At 40.7% G+C, this 27,043-nt stretch overlaps 2 protein-coding genes across 3 annotated transcripts in view; one reads left to right on the top strand and one right to left on the bottom strand.

Moving 5' to 3' along the window:
• Positions 1-261: 261 nt before the first annotated feature.
• On the top strand, positions 262-21,491 carry foxn1 (forkhead box N1). Of its 2 annotated transcripts, none has more exons than XM_078167123.1 (8): positions 262-386; positions 13,701-14,027; positions 15,389-15,478; positions 15,774-15,904; positions 16,067-16,163; positions 20,128-20,335; positions 20,464-20,916; positions 21,035-21,491. In XM_078167123.1, exons 2-8 carry the CDS (start codon positions 13,770-13,772, stop codon positions 21,349-21,351), a joined length of 1,554 nt encoding a protein of 517 aa, XP_078023249.1. In that variant the 5' UTR covers positions 262-386; positions 13,701-13,769; the 3' UTR covers positions 21,352-21,491. The 2 variants fall into 2 exon arrangements, with proteins under 2 accessions (XP_078023249.1, XP_078023248.1); XM_078167122.1 differs by lacking the exon at positions 262-386 and adding an exon at positions 10,619-10,735.
• Positions 21,492-26,021: 4,530 nt separating this feature from the next.
• Positions 26,022-27,043, bottom strand: part of unc119a1 (unc-119 lipid binding chaperone a1) — a 31,973-nt gene continuing 30,951 nt past the window's right edge. Inside the window, exon 5 of the mRNA XM_033630658.2 lies at positions 26,022-27,014. Coding sequence (XP_033486549.1) covers positions 26,902-27,014 — 113 coding nt within the window. The 3' untranslated portion in view covers positions 26,022-26,901. The remainder of the gene's footprint in view (positions 27,015-27,043) is intronic.

The following is a 27,043-nucleotide window of genomic DNA, read 5'->3' on the forward strand; positions in this document are numbered from 1 at the left end:
TGTTTTGGAACCTGTTGCAGCAGGTTTTTCTTTCTGTATCTCTTATTGCTGGACTAGCCTGGATGACAGCCAAACACACACACACACACGCACACACACACACACACACACACACACACACACACACACACACACACACACAACGAAGATGATATTCCGAGCTGCCAAAATCTGAAACCAGCCCATTAACCATTTCCATACATATTTAGACAGTCAATCTAATCCAAGTGCTTCACTGTGAGGGCAGAGAGAGCGTGAGGTGCACAGATCCACGAGGGATAATGAGCTCAGATGTCGGCAGAGGTTACGTGTCTGAGTGAGAAAACCTAACTGAAACTACAACTCCATAACAACGAGAAGGGCCAGATACTGTTTGCAAAGGTTAGGTGAGTTAATTTAAAAGTTTTCCCGTGATGTCAATGTTGATGTTTATGTAAACTGCTGCAACACTTTAGCTCCTCTTTGCTCTGATTTACACTCGTTTACCTCCATGTTTACATAAGAGAGAACGCAGCACTGCACTGATACTGTTGGCACTGCTGCAAGTGCTGAATGGTGGTTAACCTCTGGGGGTGTTTTTGTGTCATCACTGCTGACAAAACACTGTCAATATAAAATCCTGACAGTAAGACAAACAGATGTACCTGTAGACATAAAAGAGCCTCACATAATGGACATTTGTTGGGCAAATTTGAGGTACTTTGAGTATTCCAATCTTATGCAACTTTACACTTTTACTCCACTACATCTCAGAGGCAAATACTGTGCTTTCTGCTCCACTACCAGGGGTCTAAATATAGACTGTGCAGGCAGTGTGGTTGCACTGGGGTCTTGGGGTTGGGGGCCTGTAGAGAGAGCGGGCCCTCCAACAATGTGTTGGGTGGAAAACGGGGCTGTGTATTTGATTTAGATAGGCACCTGGGACATACACCTGTGTTCAAAGAGGAGCTCACATTAAATTAAAACAGTGCAATTTGTTATGTATGCCTTAATTATTTTCTTCTGTCTTCCTCTTTTTTTTGGTAAAATAGTCAGTAGCAATCTATTATAAAACTGTTCTGCATAAACTATAAAAAAAACCTATTAAAAAAATGGTATTCTAAATACAGAGTTGCAGTGATGATTGCTGGGTAATATGTCATTCATAGAATACCAAATATATTTAGCATAACCTTTACATACCATCACCACCCTCATAGGCTCTGTTCTCCAAAAGACTGATAATACACACATCACAATAAACACATTAATACTAATTCAGTTTGCATGGTAATTATCACTGTCCATGAAAAATAACAATCTTCCCTCTTTGGGGATAAGTGGAGCGTGAAAAATGTATGAAACTCTTCACAGGTAGGGCGGCCAGAGAGGGGTCCAGGGGTAATATTCTGGGAGCAACGACCCCCTTAGAACGACCATTGTTCAAACAAACTATACATCATATCCTCACAAAACAGTCCACAAGATGCCCTCTGAAGTTTTATGAGTGATTTGTATGATAACTTATGAATTAGTGCCCCTATTGGTAGGTTTAGAATAAAAGATATTGTTGGGCTTCATCACTTTATGTGATGATGTGATGCTACGTACCTATGTAACTTAAAATAAGGTTGACTTTTGTTTCCCATGGGACATGAGCCTCAGTCTCCTGGGTCAAAGCGTTTGCTGTAGGCGACAGCCTGCAGGAATAGGTCATGTAATCACAACCTCCTTCATGATTGCGTGGATTTTATATGAACCATAGTGCCTTACTTTTCATAGGTATAAGTACAAACAGTGAACCAGAAATGTCTGAAACATAACAATGTGACCTGCAATCATAAAAAAAACTTAACGTGTCCACATCTTGTTGGCTGTAAATTGTTGACATTATTTGTTGGCCTTCTTCCAAATGTCAGCAGTGATTTGCATCAGCTCAGTTAGATCCAGACACAAACAATATGATTTGCATATAGGATCGGGAGAATGATGACTGCACATGACATTTGAAGAGTGGCGTGAGGCTGTTCGTTCCTGCCGGGGCCCTTTTAGCATCACTTCAACCAAATCAAAACATGCTTCGTCATATTGTGCTGAATATAATTGTGTGGGGTTCAACCAACATAGATGTGACTGACAGAGATGCACCTCTTTTTCCTTGAATGGCTGATATCTGATATTTTGTACCAATAGTCAATAACGTTTATGCCTTTGAAAAGACAAACCCATCTCCGTCATGGCTTTAACATGTTTTGGTAAAATATTCAATAGTAGTCTTCAAAAAATTATATACTCATTCTACATAATTGCTGGGTAACGTATGTCGATGTTGTCCACTGTCAAGTCTCTATTTGACTACGTGACAAGACGATACAATTCACAGTAACTAGTTTAGGTGCAAAATTTGTCAAGACTGAGACACTGAGCACATCTGCGAGCTGAGCAGGTCATACCTATAACGTGCGCTGGGGCCCATTGTGACTATGTTAGCCCACTGTTACTACATTTGTCTGACAGCTTCAGTTACTTTTCAGTTTACAGTTTTTCACATTACAATTTTTCATACTCTTCCTACCATGTATCTCCAGATTTGATGATTCTGAGTTTGAATTTTTCTAATGAACTGAATGACAATGCGATCTTTAGTTGATTCTCCTACTTCTTAAGCTAAATAGACTTTTTTCAAAATAATCCTGGGCTAGTTGGAAGATGCATCATCGCAAAGCTAAAAACAGGCTGTTTTTTGTAAGTCTCACGGGACAGCGACACTACAAACATAAGATATCAGTATAGAGGATAATTTAACTTTAAAAAAAGTCTGAAAAAATCAATTATCTTTTGTTATGTAGCTTTTATTGACAGTATCGTTTGATAGTGAATGTCGCAAACTGTTAAAGATGTTGAAAACTTGCCCCCTTTCTTAAGGACAGAACTGCACAGTTGACTCATTTGTAGCACTATCATATTATTAAAAGGGGCAAAAACTTTCAGTCCGCTTTCATCCCAACTTGTCAAATACCAACGCTTTGTCAGTGGATCTACAAGTCAAAATATGAGGCACTAGACAAAATACAGGAATACAATTACATGCATACAGTCTTTTAAAAGATAAACTAGCGAAAACATAGGTTTAGAAAAAAAACATCATGATTTGGCTTAAAATTAGTACCGTTCTTACGATAGACTGTAAAAATTATGGACGTAGCTGCTGTGATGTCACTCAATGGCTTGTTGACTCCCCTTTGGCAGTCACCATCTTGGTTTTTTGGAGCCAGAGGTGACCATATTTGGGTGAGAGGGTGGCACTGTGGAGGAGTGAGGAGTGGATCTGACTAAGAAGCAGAGGACACTATCGGCAGACAGCCTCTCACTCAAAGCTGCCCGTCCAAGCCTTCACAACATTTAAAGTTATATAAAACTTCACCCCCCCCCCCATACAGTTGTCATGAAGGGGGAAATTAGCTATAAAGACCAAATTTATTTCTTGCACCCAGCTGTAAACATGTTTATTCCTGCTGTAAGGTTGGGCATTGTAACATGGGGGGACAGTGGGGACTGACTGGCTTCTGGAGCCTCGAGCAGCCATTCAAAGAAACTGAGCATAGTGTTAGTTCAGGCAGGACTTGTTGTCAAGTTCAGCTCACACCCCAGCAACATCAGCTGATCTCAAACAGCCCAATCAACTGATGTAGCAGCTGATTGATGGAAGGGAGTCAGCTGATAGATCACATGATTCCTTTCTATGCAACCAATCTCATTCAGGGCGCCCTATTTAAACTGCTCTGGCCTGCCTACTGTTGCTGCTTCCTCTGCAAGCTGCTTTGCAACCCGCCTTCACCCCAGCTCCTCCTTTTCATGCTGTGTCTGACATATCAGTGTCATTTCTGTTTGTCATTGATGCTGCTCTGTTCTGTTCCTGGGGGGTCTTTGCTGCTGCTCTCCAGGCCTTCCTGGTTTCCACGTGGAAAGGCAGATAGGTGTGCTCTCTCTGCCTCAGGCTTTCCACACAGGTGCGTGGAAGAGGCTTTCTGTGTTGGCCCGAGCAAAGGCAGAGAGGCCCCAGAACAGAGCCATACCTCCAGATATAATACTGCAAATGGAAATAAAGTTTTCCTTTGACAAAAATATTCCTGACTGAACTGCAGTTTTTGACCGACTTTTGGTTTTACACAGGCCTACGGGACTTTCTTGCTCTTTATACTACAGTAGTTGCCACAGCATCAGATACAGCTGCCACCCAGTGCCTATCATACCGCCGCGAGGTCCCCTGACAAAGCGTCGATATTTAACGTGTTGGCAAATAAAGTAATAAAATAAGGCCTCTGGTCACAACGAAAATAATGGCTGAGAATGAAGAAGACCTGTGGAACCACAGCAAAAACTATTCCCAAACAAATAAAAATAAAGTTATTGACAGCCATCAGATTTGGTTCAAGTGGAAGAGGATACTGTTTATGTAAGATCTTGTCAGAAGGAAACACTTTTTAAACATGTCTCAGATTTTATCAGGTGATACAAAATGTCTGCAGAGTCCCAACATGACAGAGGTGCTTTGATTGAAGTCCAAACAATTAGAATAATCCTGCTGTATGCGGTTTATGATGTAATATTTAACACCACACCCAGTCTGAATGTATGGTAACACAGCTGATCTCTTCTGTTCATTCATACACCGCATGCGGTTTTAGGGCGTGCCAAATATATTAAACACAACCGTTACGTGCAGCTAACCACCACCCCGATACATTCAGTCCACCAATGTATTGGGGTGTACGTAATTTAAAATACTCAATGCTGACTTTTGTCCCACACGTGACACAAACCCTGGTTTGCAGCGTCCTGGCTCACATTTTTGTGGGTTATGTATGATTCATAGTGCCTTTTCATAGGTATAAATAGGCCTACAAGGAGTGAATGAGAATCACCTGAACTACAACAATGTGACCTGCAATTATAAAAACAGCTGCATCGTCATGTCTGCAACTTGTTGGCTGTAACTGGTTGTTGACATTGTTTGTTGGCCTTTTTCCAAACCTCAGCAGTGATTTGCATCAGAGCTGTCGGATCCAGACACAGCCTATATGATTTGCATACTGGATCAGGAGAATGATGACTGCATGATGGATGACAATTTAAGTGTGGTGTCAGGCTGTTTGTTCATGTTGGGGCCCTTTCAGCATCACTTCAATGAGATTAAAATAAAGGGGCAAAACAACAATAAAGCAAAATTACAGAATTTACACTACAGTGTTGTGATAACTTCTAATTTCTATATCAGCAATGTTCCCTAAATCATAACTATCAATGCAGTCTACTGTAAACTTTCACTAAGTTCTTTTCAAATTATTTTTTATTTTACAAAATGTCAAAAGCATGCCGGCTGCCATCTGATGTGTTGGCAGCAATTGCACAGATTCATACGAACAAATCACAAGATTTGCATATTAGGAACTCATGCATGACAGGAAATGTTGCTAAAGCACGTAATAGTAATGAAAATGATAAGGGTTGACATTTTTCATGTGTCTTGACTGGTGCCTAACCACCAAGTGCCAATATTAACACTAAAACAGGTTTTGCATACTGTAATCATTCCTCCTGTTCATTCAGGTCATTTAAGGGCCCTTGTCACATGTGCTTAAAATGTAGGTGATGGGGACAACATCTACAGTCCTCCTGCTGTTCAACATTTATTCAAAAGTATATCTGAGGCTAATATGAGTCTGAGTTCAACAAATCCAGTGTTTTGTGGTACTCTTTGCATTACCGTTCCTCCACTGCAGCCCAACAGGAAAACACAAAGAGGACATTTTTTATTAAAAATTCTGTAACTGCTGAGGCTTCATATTAGTTATTTGCACCAAACAAGGACTGTAGATTGTGTCCCAAAGAAATCTTTTATAGTTTATAGTTTTATCTATAACAGTAAATTAAAAAAATAAAAATAAAAAATTGTATGTAAAATAATAATCAGTTAAGTGAGTAGTAATTATAGCTGTCAAAACAAATAGGCTAGTACAATAATAGTACAGTTAAAAACATAAAATAAAGTAAAATAGAATAAAACAAAATCAGATAAATAAAATAAAATAAAATTGAATTAAATTAAATTAAAATATCCTCCTGAAATGTACAGTAGATGCAGTGTATAGATGTAATACTGAGGTAAAATACTAGTGCAAAAAGTTGCAAGTAAATGTACAAAGTTAAAACAGACATACCAACATCTGGTATAAAAAATAAATCAACATATAATAAAAAAGTGCTTTTGGCCCAAAATATTATTACAATTAATTAACAATTCTTTGCTGTTACTTATTTTTCTCAGTGATCAGGTTTGACAGTGTTGTGTTAACTTCTAATTTCTGTATCAGTCTAATGTAAACTTAGTCTACAACTTCAGACATTTGCTGATTGTGAAAATATATTTTTTATCACCCGTTTTTTATTTCACAAAATATTAAACGGCTACGTTGTTGTGCCTACAGCATGCCGCTGCCATCTGAAGTGTTGGCAGTAACTGCACTGATTCATATACAGAAAAACAAAGCGCAATATTTGCATATAAGGAATGCATGCATGTGTTATCAAAGGCCATTAAACGTCACTGGTGCACATAACAATTTAAAGGACAGGTTCACATTTTTCCAAAGCCATCTTAACTGAGTAGTCAGGTGCCCATTTAAATACTGAAACAGGTTTTACATGCTGTAGTCATTCCTCCTGTTCATTCTGGCCCTTTAAAGGCCCCCTTCACATGTGCTGTGCAAACATTTATTCAGACATTTACTTGAGGCTAATATGAGACTTCTTGACAAATCCAGTGGTTTTAGTACAGATTTCCCTCTTTGCGTTACTGTTCCTCCACTGTGGCCCAACAGCGAAACACAAAGAGGACATTTTATATCAAAAATACTGTAACTTAAGAAAAACATCAACTTTATTTGACTTACACAGTCTGCTGATGTCTGGTAGTAGTTTTAGATGAAAGTTTGAATACATATTTGCACCAAATATGGACCATACATTTTGTGCCATCTCATAATCTGCCCTAATGTTCTCATAGGCACCTGATAGACTTGAAAAATTGTGAACCTATCATTTAAGATCAGAGGCACAGAGTTGAAATCTTGAAAATGTTTCTCTGTTGGTCCTATGGGTTAACTTTACTGATTGAAAATATTGATACTATCTAATTAGGATGCATTGAAAAGCACTTTGTGATACTGAAGTCATGTGTGTACTTTGAAACATTCAGTTCCTCAAACATTGTGCCTGAAGGTACAGAGAAAACAATTCCTTGAATTTTACTGCCAGTAACATCTCACAATTGCAAAGAAGGAATGTGATTAGGGCACGTCTTACTACCCTGTCAAGTTCCGATCAAGGGCAGCGATGTTTATACTGTCGGGACGGTACTATTCAAGTTTAGAAGTCTTGAAGAGGCAGTAGCGCTTTTTACACTTTCTCTTAATGGCAGGAATTTCATGCTGCTATGCCACCTCTGTATGAACAGGACAGGCAGCAGGATGGGATCATGGGTGTGACATTTTGATGACAGGATGATGTGTGTGTACCACGGGAGACTTAAAAAGTAGCTGTTAGCAGTTGGCAGCTAACTCAAAGAAGGAGAATGGTGGCCGAAAACATCTGCAAATTGAGAAAACAATAAGGTCTGGGAGCTCCTTAGCCTCTGAGCAGAGGAAGAGATCGGCTGCCATAAAACAGGGACAGTAAATGATTTTTATTGCCAAGTTAATACCATTGTTATTGTTTAGAAAGCGCTGCTGACTCATATGTTACATGTCAAACTAGAGGCCAACTAGAGGCCATGTTACTTGCCACATCTTTCACGCTTCATTTAATTCCACGTTGCTGGCATGCTGTCAACAATCACACACTGGGGTGGCATGATGCCGCTGTCTTTTGGTTCTGTGTCAATATGCAAAGGCAGCATAAAGAGGGGAATTTGTAGCGGTCCTAGCATGATCTCTGTGTAAAAAGAGCTAGTGTTCAAATGTTTAATTTCCTGCATTCAATAGGTTCGTTTTTATGCACCATTTTGTGCCTTTTCTGCATCAGTTTATAGTAAAACAAATCTCTAATTTCTTCAAAATAAAAGTCTTCTGCTGCCATCATCTTTTGAGAGGCTACCTGCACGTTAAACCTGTTCATACATGGGTCACCTTAGAGACTAAAACAACCCCAAAAAAACTGTCCACTGCTCAGTTTCTTTTCATTTATTTCTTTCAATGATGAGAACACGGCACACACACACACACACACACACACACACACACACACACACACACACAGACCAGAAGTGTATACTTTTCTTTCTGTAAGTGCATCCGTTCTGGCTGATGGCAGCATGTCTGTCAAGCAGATGAGAGGATTTGTTGCCACAGTGGTTAAAAGGCAATCTCTCAACTTTCACCTTGACACTTTAGCCTCCTTTGATGTGAACAGAAAGAGCTACGATTGCTACTTCTCTCTCTTTCTCTCACACACACACGCACACACACACACACACACTACAGGAGCGGTGGATCCCACTTTCTCTGCCTCAGCATTATTTGGCTTTACATGAGCTAACAGCCATGGTTTGTTGGCAGTTTTAATGAGCTTGGTTTATGTCGGGGGGGTTGAGGTTACCTTTACTGGAACTTGGGCCACGTGTCTGTCACCTCAGCTGGGATCAGATAACACTTCTTTACACTCGGCCGGATAAATCCCCTGCAACATGTACACCCACCACTGTCAAACTGTGGTGTTTTAATAAACTGGCACTGAAAATGAACTGTCAGAGGACACAGTGTAGTGTGTCTCGCAGATTTACAGTAGAATAATGACTCAGTAGATATGATCTCATGGGATCAGTGACACAAAGTGCTTTGCTAAAACACTTTGGAAATGCTTCCTGTCATGTGCCAACAGCAATATAAATCAAACAAACAGCTTGATTTTCTGCATTTTCCTTTCTTAACTGATTCCACAGTTGACCTTTCTCTAAGCCCCGCCACTTTGTGATGGTCCAACAAGCTGTCAAAGTAAACATGGAGCTCACACTGTAACTAACTGCACTCCCTGTACAAAGATTATCATATTTTTGGAAAAATGAAACAGTGATTCCAGAGAGAAGCAGACAGAGGGGTCTACAGTCTGTGTTTGAAGGATATATCCAGGATGTTAAACTGACTCAGCAGCAGCAACAGGTTAAAAAGACAAAGATAGTTAGAAGCTAAAGCCAAACTATAGGCTACAGATCACAGTGTAAAAGTGAACCCTGTCAAACCCTGGTCTGAGCTGGCCTGATGTGACATTATGATTGGTCAGTCTGCACTTGGGGGCGGGACTTATTGAAGGGTCAATTCAAAGGAATAGTTTGATGTTTTGGCAAAAATATTGATTGAAATATGATTTCTTGCTAACTATTAAAGATGATAAATAACGCTCCGCTGCCATGTCTGTTATGGTAAATATGGTGCCAGCAACTTTGCTCAGCATAAAGACTGGAAGCAAAATCTGCCAAGTGGCGCCACTACGATGTTTACAGATGTTTCTATCATAGACATAGTCACTGTGATGTCACCCACTGGTTTGCTGACTTCCATTCTGTAGCCTTTAGTTTGGCATTTAGGCTGTCGTCATCTTGGAGTTTTGGAGCCAGAAGTGACCATATTTGGATGAGACTGTCCCAGCTGGCCACCAACGTCGTTTGACATCGATATTTGCTTGAACTTAGGCTGTGATGTCCGGTGACCAAAATTCAATGTCAGGACAATGTCTGATGCCAAAGTCAATTAGACATAGAATAATGAGGACAGATGGCGTTGATATTTTGTTGGTTGTAAGTTGTGTTGTCAAGTAACCAAGATCCAATGTCTTAATGTCAATGAAATCTTGACATAGAATAATGACATTAAGTCAAAGGTAGGGAGAACAAAACCCCACATTTGCAAAACGTCATCATGTTAACGTTTACACAATGTGAAATTCTAACATCCTTTGATATTTAAAATATCGTCAGCCCGATTTTCATTTCAACCAAAAGTTCAACGTGCCAGCTAGGCTTGTGATGCGTCAAAGAAAGCCTGACACTCAAGGCGGCCCCGCCCTTAACTATGCCTAACTTTAATCGTTAATCAAATGTAATCAGATGAAGTATGTAAACATTCATCCCCCATACAGTTGTCATGAACGGGGAAATTAGCTATAGAGACCAAAACCGTTTTTGTGCCAGGCTGTAAACATGTTCATTTCTGCTGTAAAGTTGGACATTTCAACATGGGGGTCTATGGGGATTGACTCTCTTGTGAAGCCAGCCTCAAGTGGCCATTCGAGGAACTGCAGCTTTTGGCACTTCCGCAAAGCCCCTGTTTGTGTTCTTAATGCTAAGCTAAGCTAAGCTAACTAGCTGCTGGTGATAAGTTCATATTTAGCATAACTGTACAGACATGAGAATAGTATCAATTATCTTATTTGACACTTAAAGGTGCACAGGCGCATTTCACAAAATGTTGTCCATTGCAAATTATGCAAACCCCCACTGATTTAATATAGATGACTGACGAATGATAGATTTCCCCCTCCCATCTCAAGTTTATCCTGTTTTCCATCTCTTCACAGGAGCAGATTTTGGTGCAGAATGTCAGATTCTCACGTTAGTAGCAAGCCTCAAACATCAACCCCTCAGGCCAGGCTACACACCTGTGAACCTCATGTGATGTCCTGCCAGCAGATGGCAGAATCACAGGTACTGAGCTGCCTTGGGCCTTTCTGTTTTAACCCAGAACAGGCTTTTCCTGAGAAACACTTGAAATAAAACATCTGTTCTGGCTCTGCTTGTACACGGGCAAATGGCCTTTGCTTTTCATGGGCTTTCCAAAGACAACTGTTTTACTCTGCAATTGATCTGTATTTATAAAGACAAACTAATCACACTGGGGAATGTCTGTGTTCCTTGTTGGAAATTTCAACTGGAGTGCCCCTTGAAATTGAATTTGCATCTCGAAAAGTCGAGGGAACCTTACCAACTGCAACCAAAATCCATTAAGGCTGCTCTGCGCATCAACAGCAGTGAAAACTGTAGTTATACACTGTTTATTAGCACTTCTGTCTTATTTGTGTCTCATTAAAACAGTCAATAATGCATTGTAATGTAATGTAATGCATTGTTATTTAGTGGTATTGCTAACAATGGCTAACCTTAACTGGTATTTCTAACAACCTCTTAGTTTTACCACTTGCTGTACTGGAAACTATGCCCATTTTCAAAATTCATACATGTCGCTCTAATGGTCTAAGACAGTCCAAAAATACTGGTAGAAAATACAGGAAGATGTTCTGAGTATAGCAGAATAATATAGATGAATAGAATAAAGCTCATTTGGGTATAAAAAAAGAAAACTAAACATTTAGTGGGGCTCCCATTTATTATCTATGGAGCAGCTCCAAACTACAGACTTCACATCACTCATCACAAGTTTGACACTTTTTTGGCTTTAAGAGAGAGTAGCTCATATTCACAAATATTGACTTAACTATGCCCTGGGGAAAAAAAGCGTATTCTTAATTTAGGTGGCACTCCCCTCTCAACACCAGTAGTTTACCAGCTCAGTGGCCTTGTGGTAGAGTGTCCGCCCTGAGACTGGGAGGTCGTGGGTTCGATCCCCGGCCGGGTCATACCAAAGACTATAAAAATGGGACCCATTGCCTCCCTGCTTGGCACTCAGCATCAGGGGTTGGAATTGGGGGGTTAGATCACCACATGATTCCCGAGCGCGGCACCGCTGCTGCTCACCGCTCCCTCAGGGGATGGGTCAAATGCAGAGAACAAATTTCACACATTCAGGTGTGTGACAATCAGTGGAACTTTACCTTTACCTTTACTTTACATTTTGGGAAATAGGCTTAGGACTGTGCGATTGCCTCATATACATATTGTGGATTGTCATTGCTCTAGATTGCCAAAAAACGATTAAATTGCCAAGGGGGTGGGGTGGAGGGAGTTACATCTTTGGTATAGGCTATAGCCTAGGCCTACCACCGCATTTTTATATTTTTTGTGTTATATTGACGTTATTTTAATATTTTGCATCACATGCAATAGTGAGCGTCTCAAGCCGGAGACGTGTTACTCCTCCTCACTTCAAGTCGCTGTCATTAACTTTTAACCTGCAAAGGTGGCAGTGCTGCAACATTGTAGGAATTTATGAAAGCTCTTGTGAACATTTCAATAGTTACACATTAAAACAATATTTATTTGCAATTACTCTATTGAACGACCCCGAAGCATGAGCAAACGGGCTGTGTCACTTCGGATCAGAGAGATGCGCCCTGTCACTGTCAGCACAGGGCTGACAGGGCGCCCTACGCTGAGAAGAGAGAGAGGAGAGGAGAGGAGAGGAGAGGAGACGGATTGTAGGTCTGTTTGTAAACAGGGCTTCTCTGACAGTCATGTATTTCCCCAAAAAACATCTCTTAATACACGGTAGAGCGCCGTTTTTTTTTTCTCTTCAAAATCGCCTTGATATCCAGCAAATCGCCTGGCAACCCTCCAGTCGCCAATATATGATTTGATTGCAGATCGTCCCAGGCCTAAATAGGCTCCTTTGCGTTCTTGCCGAATGTTCGACGAGAAGACACCATTCTTGTGTCTGTACGATAAATATGAAGATACATCCAACAGCCAGTTAGCTTAGCTTAGCATAAAGACTGGAAACAAGTGGAAAAGGCTGGCCTCCCTGTGTGTGAAAGTAAAAAAAATTGTCATCAACACTATTAAAGCTCAGAAATTAAAGTTGTGTATTGTTTGCTTAATCTGTACAAAAACTGAAGTCTAAAAATAACAAATTTGGGGGGATTATGTTCCACACTTTGTCTTAGATGGGTAAAGTTGTGCTTGTAGGCCAGGGCTTTCCCTCTTGTTTCCAGTCTTCATGCTAAGCTAGGCTAACCAGCTGCTTGCTGTAACGTCTTATTTTTCAGCAATTAGGCAACCTGTCAAATCAATCGATCCTTTAACTTGTCAAATCAGTTGCCAGTTGTCTACCCAGAAGTAATTGTTGATGTTAGTGCAACGTCTATATATTACAATAAAAAAAAGCTTATATTCTTCTGCTCTTGAAGTTATCAAACCTTTATTTCTTGAGCAGAAGAATATAAGCTTTTTATTTTATTGTTGTTGTTAGTGCAACGTCTATATATTACAATAAAATAAAAAGCTTATATTCTTCTGCTCGAGAAATAAAGGTTTGATAACTTCAAGACTTAAGCAGCGGTGCCTCCAAGTGTCAACACACATCTGATAATATATAACATGAACTGTAAAATGAGAAAGCAATGTATATCCGTATGTGATTCCTTATCATATTGAAATAGTTTTCAGCTAACCTTTGTAGTATTTCAGCATTATAGACCCCCTAAAATTCAGTTATTGTCTTTGGTTTCGGTGTGCCACCCACAGATTTTCACTGTCCATCCCTGTTAACAATATGCATGTAGGCTCAGGTTACAAGGCTTTGTATTTATTACAGTTTCCTAATTATGGCTTCAGGGGATTCTCAGTAAGTAGTTGGCATCTTGGCAGCTTATTGATACATAAATGGGAGTGGAGACATGATCTTACACATTGAACCCAGCCCTGATGGGTTTGTCTTCAGTTAGTACAGATTGTGATTTCTGTCTCTGATCAAACTGTGATAATGATCTCACCACAGAGCAAAGAGGACAGGGACATCTGCCTCACCCAGCAAGAGAGCAACACCTTCAGAGTGAGGACCGCAGACATGAACAGGAGACACAGCGCTGATGGGACAGGGTTAGGATCAGCATCTGGACGAGGCCCTGTCGACTCTGATCGTTTCCATCCGTACAGTCGACAGTTCAGCGATGGAGCAGTGCCGGCTGCGGGTTGCCTTCAGCAGTCCTCCTTCAGCTGTCTGCAGGACGTGTGCAGCCCTGACACTCGTTCACGCGGCTCAAACGGCGAGGTGCCAACAGCCTGGGAGCAGTACAACGGCAGCGCTCAGGTTTCTAGATTGATGGTACACTAATTTTATTCTCACCTATTATTTTAATTTGTGTAATAATCATGACGAATTGATATTAGGAAGGTGACATAGGAAGTATGTAAGGTTTAGCAGCAACAAAGGGAGTGAATAAAGAGTGATGTGCTTTTACTTTATTCCTCACATGTTAGGACTACTACAAACACACACATGCCTGCACACACTGAAGCAGCTCATTGGTGTTCATTACTTATAATAGAAGATTAATTTGAATGCAAATGTTAAAGGAGCAATGTGTAGGATTTAGCAGAATCTAGTGGAGAGGACTGCAGATCGCAACCATGTAAAACTTTTCCTGTGTGCCATGTGTGAACTGAAAATTTCTTTAGTGTTCATTGTTCAGGAGGTTATTACCAGGAGCTGAACTATCCACAGAGGTCTCTTCCTCTCCAAAACAAATGGACCAGGTTTTTTTTAACAAAAAAAAAGTAAACACAAAGTAAAGCAGTTTCATGCTACAAATTATTGTTTTCTCGACACTATTTGGCTCATCGCAGGTTGGCCACTAGCTCAGCAACTGCTAATGTGTGCTCACCTTTTTTTCTGATCCAAAGGGTCAGGAGGTTTTTACGGGCACTGTGATTTAAACCTGTAAAAGCACTGAATAAAGCAGTTTCATGATAAAAATCAGCAACGTTGTTCAGCTCAACGCGGAAGAGCTGCTGACTCTGGTGACTGACGCAAATACTCGAGTGGCCCCAACTAGACCCAGTGTTTGATTTGTCAGGATTTTATCCATTTGGTCCGATAAAATTTGGAGAGCCACATGACAAAATCATATTAACCTCCTTCCAGCTAGTGGAGTGCTAAATTGGAACTAGCTTGGTCAGCCAGTGGATAGTCTGGGGACACTCCTTTCTAAAGTGTGTTTAACACACCGGAGAAAACGGCCGGCAACAAAGCAACACCTCTTGCATTTTTGAAAAGGAAGGAAACAAACACACAGAGAGCTTGAAAATGTATGCCGAGAGATTTAACTCCGTTTTATCAAACGTGTGCTCAGTCCACAAGATTGTGGAAATGTAGGACTTACAGCGACTTTGTTTAAAACTTTTAACGCAGTCGGACTATGTTTACAAGCACAAGAGTTCAGCGAGCCACCGAAGGACCGCCCTGCAGATTTACTATTGGTTCTGCAACGTAGGGAGTTTTTTAAAACTCTGAAATTGTATCCGCCCATCTAAACACAAAATCAGGGAGAAGGACAGTCTTTAGTTAAACAAAGCCTCTAAAGACTGACTTGTGAGTCTAGCCAGTGGAAGCCTCAAATCCAATTGCTCTATTAGCCCAATAATGACAGAGCAAAACAACTTCCTTTTATTTTCTAATTTCTGCAGAGTTCATACCCAAAACCACCAACTCTACCAGTGGAGCCCTTCATGTCCCAAAGCTATTCATCCTACAGCTCATCAAGCCCTCTGCAGCAGGTGAGTGAGTGTGTCAGTTGAACCATTGAGGAATGCTCGAGAAGATGGGATGTGTATGTATATTAATCAATTCATGAGGGAGTTATAGGTTTACCTTTACGATTTAAGGGTATCGCAATTACACGAGCCAAGATAAGGCCATCCAATGTGTTTCAAAAGCAGTGGATGATACATATGCCACATTTGCTGCCGCAGATTAAAAAAAATGAATAAATAGTGGCTTTGAAAGACATAGTATCTGTCTTTTATTATGTTTTTTTAGGTCATGATTTGTATCCGTGTGTGTCTTCCACAGGTCTCATCTAAACTGTATCCTAATAGTGAACAGTCCAGCAGCTCAAAATACTCTCTCCAAAGTCTCTCCACTCACTCACACCACGAGAGCATGACACAGTCCCTCTTCCCCAAGCCCATTTACTCATACAGGTAACACTGCATCAACATACTTTGCTAACATTTATCCAGGAAGTCGTATGCAGAATTCTCATGTGACTCTAAGCTACGTTAAAATTTAAGCGTTTTGTTTGCGCCACACATAACACGTACATAAAATGCTAATGTAAAATAATGTTTTCTTTGTGACTGCAGCATCTTGATCTTCTTGGCACTGAAGAACAGCAAGACAGGAAGCCTGCCAGTCAGTGAGATCTACAGCTTCATGACTGAACACTTCCCATATTTTAAGGTACTACAATTAATGTTTCCTCTATCATATGCACAAGTAGGGCTACATGATAAGAGAAAAATATGCAATGTACGATAACATTATTGAATATTGCGATAATTTTATTACTTGTGATAAACTGACATTAAAGGTCCAGTTTGTAGGATTTAGGGGGATTGTCAGAAATGCTATATATTCATAACTATGTTTTCAGTAGTGTGTAATCACCTGAAAATAAGAATCGTTGTGTTTTCATCAACTTTGAAGGAGCTCCTTTTTTTAATATGCTGAGCAGAGTCTGCCATGTTTCAACAGTAGTCCAGAAGAGACAAACCAAACCCTGGCTCAAGGTGGCAAACATGTCCCCCTCCAAAGTTGTCGAAATCTGGCGCTTAGGTAGTGACATGCGGCGTCAGAAACCAACGAAAAAGGCATCCTTTAGGGTCAGCATGGTACGCGACGTGACAAGGATGAAAGTTAAGGCGGCAAAAGTCAGAGTGGGGCAGGTGGGAGGGATGTTGGATGGGTCCAACAAACACCAACTTTCACCCAAGAGAGCGGTGCTTGCGTCCCGTGAGATTCTAAAGCCAAACCCTGTTCTTTTTTCTAATCCCAACCACTTCCTTTTGTTGCCTAAACCTGAACATGTGTGTTTGTTGTTGAAGGAATAAAAAGGTCCATTTATGGTGTGTAAACATTAAATTTCCTGTGAAAATGAAAGTGTATCTTGAAAAAAAAGAACTTGACACAGTGTCCCAGAACGTCAACAACCAACGCACCCAGGGTACCTTGCACGTCGTACGTGGACATTGAAAGTCCATGACCAAAATGTCAATATGTGACGAGGTCGTAGTGAGAATGTGTTGGGCGATCTGCTACCGTAGGTCTCCTACACGCGGTTGCAGTGTTGCAACCTTACCGCGAGATGGCTTTAAATCCTACACACTAGATCTGTACTCAGTTCTTGCACAGTACCCTTGCCTGTGCCACGTCATCTCTCCTGTATTCAACACATTGCAAAACAGGTGATGTGCTATGTTTTTTTAGGCACTAGTTCCTTTCTGGCATTCACACTTTTGTGCACACTCATCTTGTCACACTTTCCTCTTTCAACTATGCAAGTGATATGGCAGCACCAGTCCAACAAACCACTGGCATGCAAGCAGACTGTGACAAATCAACAATACATGTAACTCAATATATTCCTGTTCAAAGTACAATATCGCAGTCTTTTGTGATGTGTTTATTACGCCAGTTGACTTTGCGATCACAATTAAAAAAAGACAACATATTGTGCAGCACAAACAGGACTGTAAAACAACATGTGGTTGTGACATACAACTCCAAAAAAAACCATTCGAATTTCTGCCCCAGCAGTCTCTCTGCATCAGTCGATGTTCTTTCTATAGTACAACAGTCGCTAAAGGGTTCAAGTTCAGGTTTGCACATTCAGGTTTGCACGTTTTCTTTGTTCTAAATAAAGGTCCCAAACCACATCTTTGTTGTAGGTGACAGTAATTACTCTCTAATGATAAATGACTTACTGCTACACCTGCAGCTTGGTGGCCCTGGACCAGCTGGGTGTAACCAGTTGAGGCACGAGACTGGCATAGGGAGTTTAATGAGGAGGTGTTTTGTATCTATTTAATGTTGGCAGTATGTCTGTGTGTGTGTGTGTGTGTGTGTACGTAGGGCATTAAGAGGATGTTGCACGAACTGTTTCACCATTCAGTAAATCAAATCGTAAAACCAAAGACACATCATAATTATATGATCCCGTTGAGAGAGTGCTTGGTGAATTAAACACATGCCCTTGTGTTTTAATATAGATAAAAATGAGGCAGCTGCAGGGTTGGACCTCTGTCTGAACCCTCGGTCATCACAAATACTGTACATTCTTCAAAGGAACCAAGGTATCTACAAATCAAATGAGTTCAGACTCACCTCTGGAAAGAGCTCAGAGACTTGCTGCCATTCATATTCAAGAAGGCACCTTATAGATGGCTGCTTTCCAAACAGCTGCCTGTAACATTAAACACAGGCTGCAGGGCCAGAAACACATGAAGCAGATGATAAGTGATACATACTCTGAGGAACGTATTTTGGGAAAGTTGTGATTTTTGAGATACATCTTTCAGAATGTTATCAAGTGCCTCTGAGTTCAGTTCAGTTCAGTGGACTCTTGCTATGGCATGCAGATATTAAATTTTGCAGATGGTGGAAAAATGAATACATGTTTTCATATGGCCTCCAGGTAAGGAGGGTGTCCTGGTTTCTGTGTGTGGATTTTAGTAAGTTTGAAACAACACTCATATCATTTGTTTAATTTGACACATAGATACTGAAACACAGGCAGTGGGTGGGAGCTGTAGTGAGGCCAGATGTCTCTACTGAACGCGAAGAAAGTTACTGGCAAGAAAAAATTATATTTAAGTATAGTTTAACTGTATAGTGTGATACAAATTAAAACAAAGACTATGTTTTGTCCTAACATGAAACTGTAGCACACTGATGATAGCAGTGTTGTAGAGACCGGTCTCAAGACCACTTTTTCTTGTCTCAAACTTCAAGACCGCAACTACGAGGGTATCACTAACTGGCTTGTGCAAAAAAGGAGTGCTGAACAAAGATGGTTAAGTTGATTCAGCTCTTTAGTGTTTGTATGTGTTTGCTCATACAAAGCAATGGAACATTCCCATACATAAAATTCACCTCTGCAATGCCTTTTGATTGTTTTATCAAAACATCCTCATCGTGCATTTATATACATACACACATATACAAAATGCATGGACAGAGATGCACGAAGAGGAGTCTTCATTCGGGGCAGCTGTGGATCAGAGGTAGAGCGGGTCGTCCACTAATTGGAAGATCAGTGGTTTGGTGGAGTTCCTCCAGCTCGCATGTCAAAGTATCCTTGGGCGAGATATTGAACCCCAAATTGCTCTTGATGGCTGCTTTATCGGTGTGTGAGTGCAAGTGAATGGTTACTGAGTAGCAGGTGGCACCTTGTACGGTAGCCTCAGCCACCAGTGTGTGAATGTGTAGTGTGAAAGTGCTTTGAGCGGTTGGAAGACTAGAAAAGTACTACACCGGTACAGTCCATTTGTTTTCTCTGGGGGCTTTTATAAGAGTATGGATCTTTCAGATCAGTTTGAGGAGTGGTGATGGCTTGCTCGTTCCACATTTTATCGTAAGCGTGTCAAGTAGTGTGGGACTCACACTGACCTGGTCTTGGTTTTCACTTGGTCACAACCCCTTTAACTCTTGGTCTTGTCTCAGTCTCAGTTCACTCTGGTCTTGGTCATGACTTAGTCTCAGTTTAGAACAGTGGTTTAGGTGCTGTAATTTCACTGTACTCTAAAAATAAAGTGTTTTTTACAAACTTGACATGTTCATGAGTCACTTGCAGTCCATTCAGAATGGACCCATGAACCACCAGTTGGGAACCACTGGTTTAGCTGGTCTTGACTCCAACACTGGATGGTAGCATTTAGCTTGAAGCACTGGTGGGTGTAAAAGCAAATTCATACTTTCCATGTGTCAGGGATAGTCCATCAGGGTCCACTTTGGTCGGTGTGATGTAAATGTCTTCATCTGCCCATGTCCGTGAAAGTTTGCACAGACCCCTATGGCAACCTATGTGAGGCCTAAAATTTGCAATGGCACAAACTGTCAGTCGTAGTATGTATGGAACCGCCTGTGCATTTGTGCGACCTATCTAAGTCCGCAGCTGCTGCAGATATGGAGAGCGGAAAGTACATCTGAACCATAAGCATCTTGGAAAAACTGCTGGTGTTGCTGTAGACTCTTGTTGAATTATCCATGGCTAAAGGAACTAAACACGGCATAGTGCCGAAAAATTTGTCTACATAAAAACATAGCAGCCCTAATAATACCATAAAAAATCTGACATGACATTATAAAGCAGCTGCTTTAAATCTGTTGTCTCATCCTCTGCATCCGTCCACTCCTCTGTTTTCAGTCAGCTCCTGATGGATGGAAGAACTCCGTGCGTCACAACCTCTCCCTGAACAAGTGCTTTGAGAAGGTGGAGAACAAAAATGGGAACTCGTCCCGCAAAGGCTGTCTGTGGGCTCTCAATCCGGCCAAGGTGGAGAAAATGCAGGAGGAGCTGCACAAGTGGCGTCGCAAGGACCCCGTCAGTGTTCGCAGGAGCATGGCGAGACCAGGTGGGTCCCTTAAACTTATCGAAAGATGTCAATGCCAAGAATTAATCAGTGTTTGCTGATCTGACCTGTTGCTAAATTTTAGTTCATCTTATTCGATTCAAACTTTATTTAATACACGTTTTCTACAGAAGACCTTGATCGTCTACTGGGGGAGAGACCAGAGAAGTTCAGGTCTTTGCCATCTTACACCAACTCAGGTCTGTTATCCAGAGTGGCCCCCATATACAACACCGCCTCGTCATCTTGCACCCCGGCCCCACTTCGACCGCCCTGCTTCCCGAGTCGCCGTCCACAGTATGCCCACGCTCAGCTTCAGCAACCCTACTACCTTCCCCCTGCTGCTGCTCACCCCAGCAACTCATTTGCCCTGTACTCACCCTGTGGACAGCAGCCAGCAGCTGGCATCCCATCAGCCTCTGGAAGCTTGCACTCCCCTATGGCTGGTAAGATGCCACCTGTGTACAATGGCACCCTGCAGGCTGAGTACAGCTCCAGGAGCATGCAGGACCTGCTGTTGGAGGGAGATGCCAGTTATGACATCGACACGCTGAACCCCAGTCTGACAGACCTGCAGCTGCAAGGTACGAGAGTCAGGTTGAGACAATACGATGGATAGGAATAAAACTCAGGTGTTAGTGGTAGCATTAAAGATGGCTCTGTTGTGTTACAGAGTTACAGATATTTCTTTATTTTTCTCAGGTAACTTGTGGGAGGAGTTACGGGAGGACAGCCTAGTGTGCGATCCCCACGTCGCCAACACAACCCTGTCCACGACCTCTGCCCCGCAGGACCACCACCATGTCCAGACCAGCTGCCTGCAGGTCACATCTCCTGTCACTCAGACGTCAGAGGTGACTGCCATTGGTCGAAGAAAAGCTGAAAACGAGGAAGAAAACACGGGCAGAAACTTTGAGCAGCGTGGCTATTTAAATGGATTTCATCCTGTGGTTTATTCGGGGGTGGAGAGTCTGACTGGGTATCTGACCTCTTGCACCACATCCATCTCATTAATGTAAACGCTGTACTATAGTAACTTAGCGAGCAGCTGAATGCAACTTTAATCTGTGACAGACTCTGTGGAGGAACAAGTTATAAAGATATTGACTGTGTCACCAACAAGATGAAAAATAAGAGCTTTTACAATAACTTTGTCTCTTTCAATACACATTTTTCCCCACCACTAATTTATTTGCATGCGCTCTTGTCACATGTCATGAGGAGTTAGCAAATAAAATAGATTTTATAAATGGAAACAGAGAGACAGTTGATATATTAAAATTGTAGTTAAAATCTCCCATGAAAACTTTATTTGTAAATTTAGCTATTTATTTACCTTTTAAAAACTGTATTACAAAATTGTGATTTCATGTATTTTTTAAGTGACTCAAAAAGCGTTTTGTCATTTATGAATTTTCACATCTGACTAAATATGATTTCAAATTGATGACACATTAATATATTTGTACTCTAGTAACATCGCTTGCCTGATGGAGGATGATACAGTAAGTGGTGTCATGGCAACAGTGCAGTAAGACTGACGCAAGATGGCAGCAAAGACACTTTATGACCTGCAGCTTGTTCAACATGAGGAATTATCCCCTGATGTAACAGTCAGATCTTCTACTTTCTGTTTTTATGTGTGTTTTCTAGAAACATGAGAAAAAAATACAACACTTTTTTTGGAGTAAATCTGAACTAGGTAAATAGGTCGTTTAACTTTCTTGTGGATAAACCTTATCAGCAGACACGTGCAAAGACCCCAGGTGGTGCTCAAGAACCTGACCTCTTCCCTCTGTCTAGATAAGTGCCCTTTTTGTGAGTCATTTTATTCCTATTTCTTTTAATAATTTTATATTTTCAAATTTGGCACATGGCATCAATTCTCAATTGTGCTGTAAGCCCAACACCTGCATTTGAGTCGAGCCCCTGCCTCTCCGTCTTCAAGTTCCCTTGTGGCAGCCGTACGTATAATGAGCGCTTTACATCTCCCTGACCTGCCTTCATGGACAGCCAGGTAACGACAGTGTTTGTCCTACACCTTGGCACTGTTTGTCACCACTGTCAGATTAAAGCACTATTAAAACATCTCAGTACAGCCAGTCTAATTTAGGCTATAACTCACCATTAAGCTTCACAAAAAGTAAGCTAGTCTGGCATAGAACCACACTGTCTCCCTCCAACTCTCGGGTAGATTTGTGTTCACATACTGCTCAGTGTGAGCAGAGTGAAAAACACCTAATTGCTTGTGTCTGTTGAACCCAAGACTCAATTTGAAATAATGTTTATGACCCCCACGTCGCATCCCTAAAAATAAATTTAAACAAAAATGGCATGCAGTTTGAGGTTGCGCTGTGTAAGGAGCACAGACGAGGAGAGGAGGGGCGCAGAGCTGCAGCCACCTCATGCGTCAGTTCTCTGGTATTCTTTAAGAATATCTTAACGTTTATTTAGAACATAATTATACGAATAAGCAAGTGACTACCTAAAAGCAAGTGACTACCTAAAAAGCAAGTGACTACCTAAAAAAAAGGAAAGCAAAGTAACAAGAGTGAAGAATAGGGAGAAGAGGACACATGGGCTTCCTCGGTTGGAGGGTGAATGTTTGTTTTTATTATTCAGAAAACAGTGTTTTTCAATTTTGTGTGAAGATTTGTTGAGAATGCTTATTTACTTTATAGACCACTAAAGTGTGCAAAATGTGGCATTGTGTTCTTTGTTGTTTCCTGTTTTAAATAAATGATAAAAGTGAGTGTGTATCAGCTGCTACGAGTATATAGATATTTAAAAAACTTTGCATGAGCCTTTTGTACCAGGAGCACCTGCCCTGCAAAATGTCTGTGCACGGCACTGCTTATCAGACACAAATTATTAATCCAAACAAAGATTTTTTATGTCCTAACACATGTCAGGGAGGGATCTTTAATCAGAGCTCTGAAAGTGTTAAGATATGGTGAGATTCAGATTACGATTCAGATTTATTTACTCACAAACTGAGTCATTTACCCTCCTGCGACTCTGCGTCCTCATATAAGGACATTACATTTTAGGACATTCATTCCTCTTAACTTAGACCTGCTGTCCTCCTTCGTCGACACTTTTTTGTGCCATCTAGTGGTAGTAACACCACAATACACTAATCCATGTAAGAACAAGATGACGGCCATCTTTGCAGCGACAATCTCCAGCTGATCCGGACACAAAAGTGGACAAGGTACAAAACCTGATCAAATGTTATGTTATTAAAACTTGTTTATCTATGTTTGTTAACATTTGTAGTTTAATATAGCAACAAATATGACCAATTTTAGCAATAGCAACAAGGTAAGACGCTGTTAATAAGGAAGTGCCTATTTGAGAACAAACAAATCACAAGCTTTTTAGATTTTCTTTTGCAATTTTGCTTTTGCACACATGTTCAGGCATTGAAATAAACAGTCCTGACAGCTTTAGACTTGAACAGTGACCCCTAACCCTTTAAGTTATAAAACATTAGTCAAATGTTGCATTGATCGCAATTTTGTTTGTGCACAACAATGTTGGAGCTTTGTGATAGCCAGTTTTATACTTTATTACACACCTGTGACTATTACAAATAAGCCTGTTGTCCCCATAAAGGGACACTGTTTTTCTCAAAAACTACTTACTGTTCAAACATAATGCTTATATTTTTATGGGTCCTTCTCATCCCAATTAGCTAGGAGAATTAAAAAAATTAAAAAGCACACTAAACAAAATTAGGGTCTCAGGAAGTTGAAGAGAGCAACAATATTACTTAAAAAAGCACCTAGTTTACACATTGACCTTGGTTTATCTAGCTGCAATAATAATTTTAAACATGGACAGGTGGTTTACAGTATTAAGTATTGTGGCAGATACTTCTTGCTGTTCATGTCCCAGGTTGTTAACATAAGTTACTAAATCTTATATTCCTTTCCAAACCTTTCCATCGTCCTGTTATTTTAGGAATTCTGTTGTTAATTATTTGAAGATTATAAGTAGCCTCTTGTTTTTTTACAAAGAAGATTTCTCAAAGTTAAAGCCCTCTTTAAATTCACATCACAAGCCACATGATGGCACACTCTGGAGCTCATCTTAGCACCTCTTCATGAACTGATCTTTTAACCTCTGCTCGACTGTGAGCTTCAGCCATTTAATGTCATCGCACCTCTGATCCAAGCAAAGATCATCCAGCTGAGCTTTGTTCCCTTCCCATTAACAAACCAGTGACCAGTAACTATCTTTTTCTTGCTAATACAAACTGTGGCATGTTGGGGGCTGAATGGGTGGAATTTTCCAGCATGTCATGAGACAATGTGTTTAAGGCCATAAACTGAGGCAAACTGTCTGTGCGTTCCAATACCCACACAACCGTATGCCAGAGAAAGATTTAGTATGTCCCAGTACATATGTCAAATGCAGTATGCCAAAAATACCAGGATGTTGTACTAAGCCAGCATGCTTTTCTGGCTATTCTGACCCACAATCCTCTGCACAACGGAAAATACATCAACTGATGACAGCTGATTAGAGGTCCCGATGACGGATGACAGCACATTCAAGTAACTGATGAGCAGTCAAATAGTAATAATAGGAATATTAATTGTTTAAGTGAACAAAATAATCCTAAATATCATAAACAACATTAGGACATGACAATGAAAATAACAGTTACAGAGAACTGCAGATGTAATTTCACTGTCGCAAATATATCTACAATCTGTGCAGGTATTACTTTTAAGTAAAACTACATACATTGCAAAGTAACAACAGCAGAGCTCTCTTCTTTTATCTGCGTTTTTGTTAGCAAGAAGCCCCAGCCTACTACAACACTGTATTTGAGAAGATACTTTTTAGATTTGAACTATTGAATAATGCAACATCACCAGTAAGAGTCAGAGAAATCAGGCTGGTAAAAGAATGTTCGTAATTATGGAGAATGTACTAACATTGCACCTTCCCTCCGTATTTACTTGGTTTCATTTCTTTTGTCTCTTCTGTTTGTGCTGATTCTGATTCTTAACATCACCGCGGCTCAACATGATTTTTACCGTTATGTTCACTAGTGATGGGCAAAGCAGTTCTTAAGATGTTACTGAATCACTAAAATCAGTTCATTAAAAAGATTTGTTCAAAAGATTCGTTTACCAAATCGTTCAGTGCTTGGCAGGAGGAGCCCTGACTGTGTACTGCGTAGTCCGACTCAGTCTCTCTCTGTTGCTGCTGCTGCTGCATCTGCCCTGCACTGGTGAGTCTCATTACTGGCCAGCCTAACGTTTTAAGTTTGTTTACCTGGAAACTAAGTGTGTTAAAACAATGGGGAGGTGTGTAATTGTGTGGCTTGTGGCTTATCTCCTGCTACATTAGCCGTTAGCTTGGAGAAAACGGTCCCTACGAAAGTGTATCGCTACGAAGAAATTATTTGAATCACTCAGGGATCGGGGTTACGTCGTTCATCTAGTGATTCGTTCATTGAGTGATTTGTCACTCCTGGCCTGCACACTCACTGCTGAGCTCAACTGAACTGAGAAATGAACTAATCAGTTCCAGAAGTGATTCAGTTCGGTACGTTCACTCAACAGATTCGTTCTTTTGAACGATTCGTTCACGAACAACACAACACTAATGTTCACTTTCTTTCTTCAGTTTCATATTTTGTGAAAAAACAAAGAACAATGGATCTCCAGAATTCGAAAAAATCCCATATTTATTGCAGTGATGGAATTTCCGCTGTCAAAACTTTACACACTTTTTAATTTTATACTTAAAACATTTATCATAATTAAAGTATACACAGTGTTCAGTACTACAGAGAACGTACTGGATATCAAAATTGGTATCTGACTTTTGGCTAATGAAGGTTTTCTGACACTTCAAAGTGGCTAGCTATTCATTTAAAAAATACTCCTGAAGTAGTATTACTACATGGAAACATACGACAAATGACACATTTAAATAGACAAAGTACACATTTCTGTTTGTCGTTCAAACGAATGATGACAAAATGGATCATTCAGACATGTGCTACTAGAAATTTAAGAAACCTCAGGAGTTAGAATGTAATGAGCTTCCTATACAAACTATATAAATGTGCATCTGAATGGATTAGTTATTATAATTAAACTTTTTTTTAGGGTAACTTCATTCCTGTCATTGTCTCATGGTGTGTTTCTGACTCACTGTCGCCATTTTCTCTTCTATTAATAGCTATGAAAACGCACAAAATGTAAATGAATCTTCCTGATGATCAAGTGGAACCCACATATACAGACTGAAATCAACAGTATGTACAGACACTGCATGTGTTTGCTGCCCACACATTCGCTCACACACACTGATGCAAAGTGATGATAAAACTGGCAGAATTCGATGTTCCTGCAAAGAGGCAAAGGGAGAAATCTATTGGTCTGGCAGCTGAATACCTGAATGGAAATTTATGGAGTTAACAGGAGTGAGTCAAGAGCGTTTAATGCCAGTGAACTGTCCGTTAGTTCATCTGCTTCTGGTCCTGAAGTGGTACATGGAAAATGTCTAGAACAGGGAGGAGTAAAGGGTGGAGGGCGGTCTTCCTATGGCCCCCCACTGTAGGAATAGTCTGCCTTGTTGTGCATCACCAGCTTGTTGTCCACAAAGTAGAAGCTGTCAGACTGTGTCTCGTAAGGGTGCAGAATCATCTCGCGCACTGAGAGAGAAAAGAGAATCACAACACTC

The sequence above is a fragment of the Epinephelus lanceolatus genome, chromosome 4, assembly GCF_041903045.1.
Source record: "Epinephelus lanceolatus isolate andai-2023 chromosome 4, ASM4190304v1, whole genome shotgun sequence".
NCBI lineage: Eukaryota > Metazoa > Chordata > Actinopteri > Perciformes > Serranidae > Epinephelus > Epinephelus lanceolatus.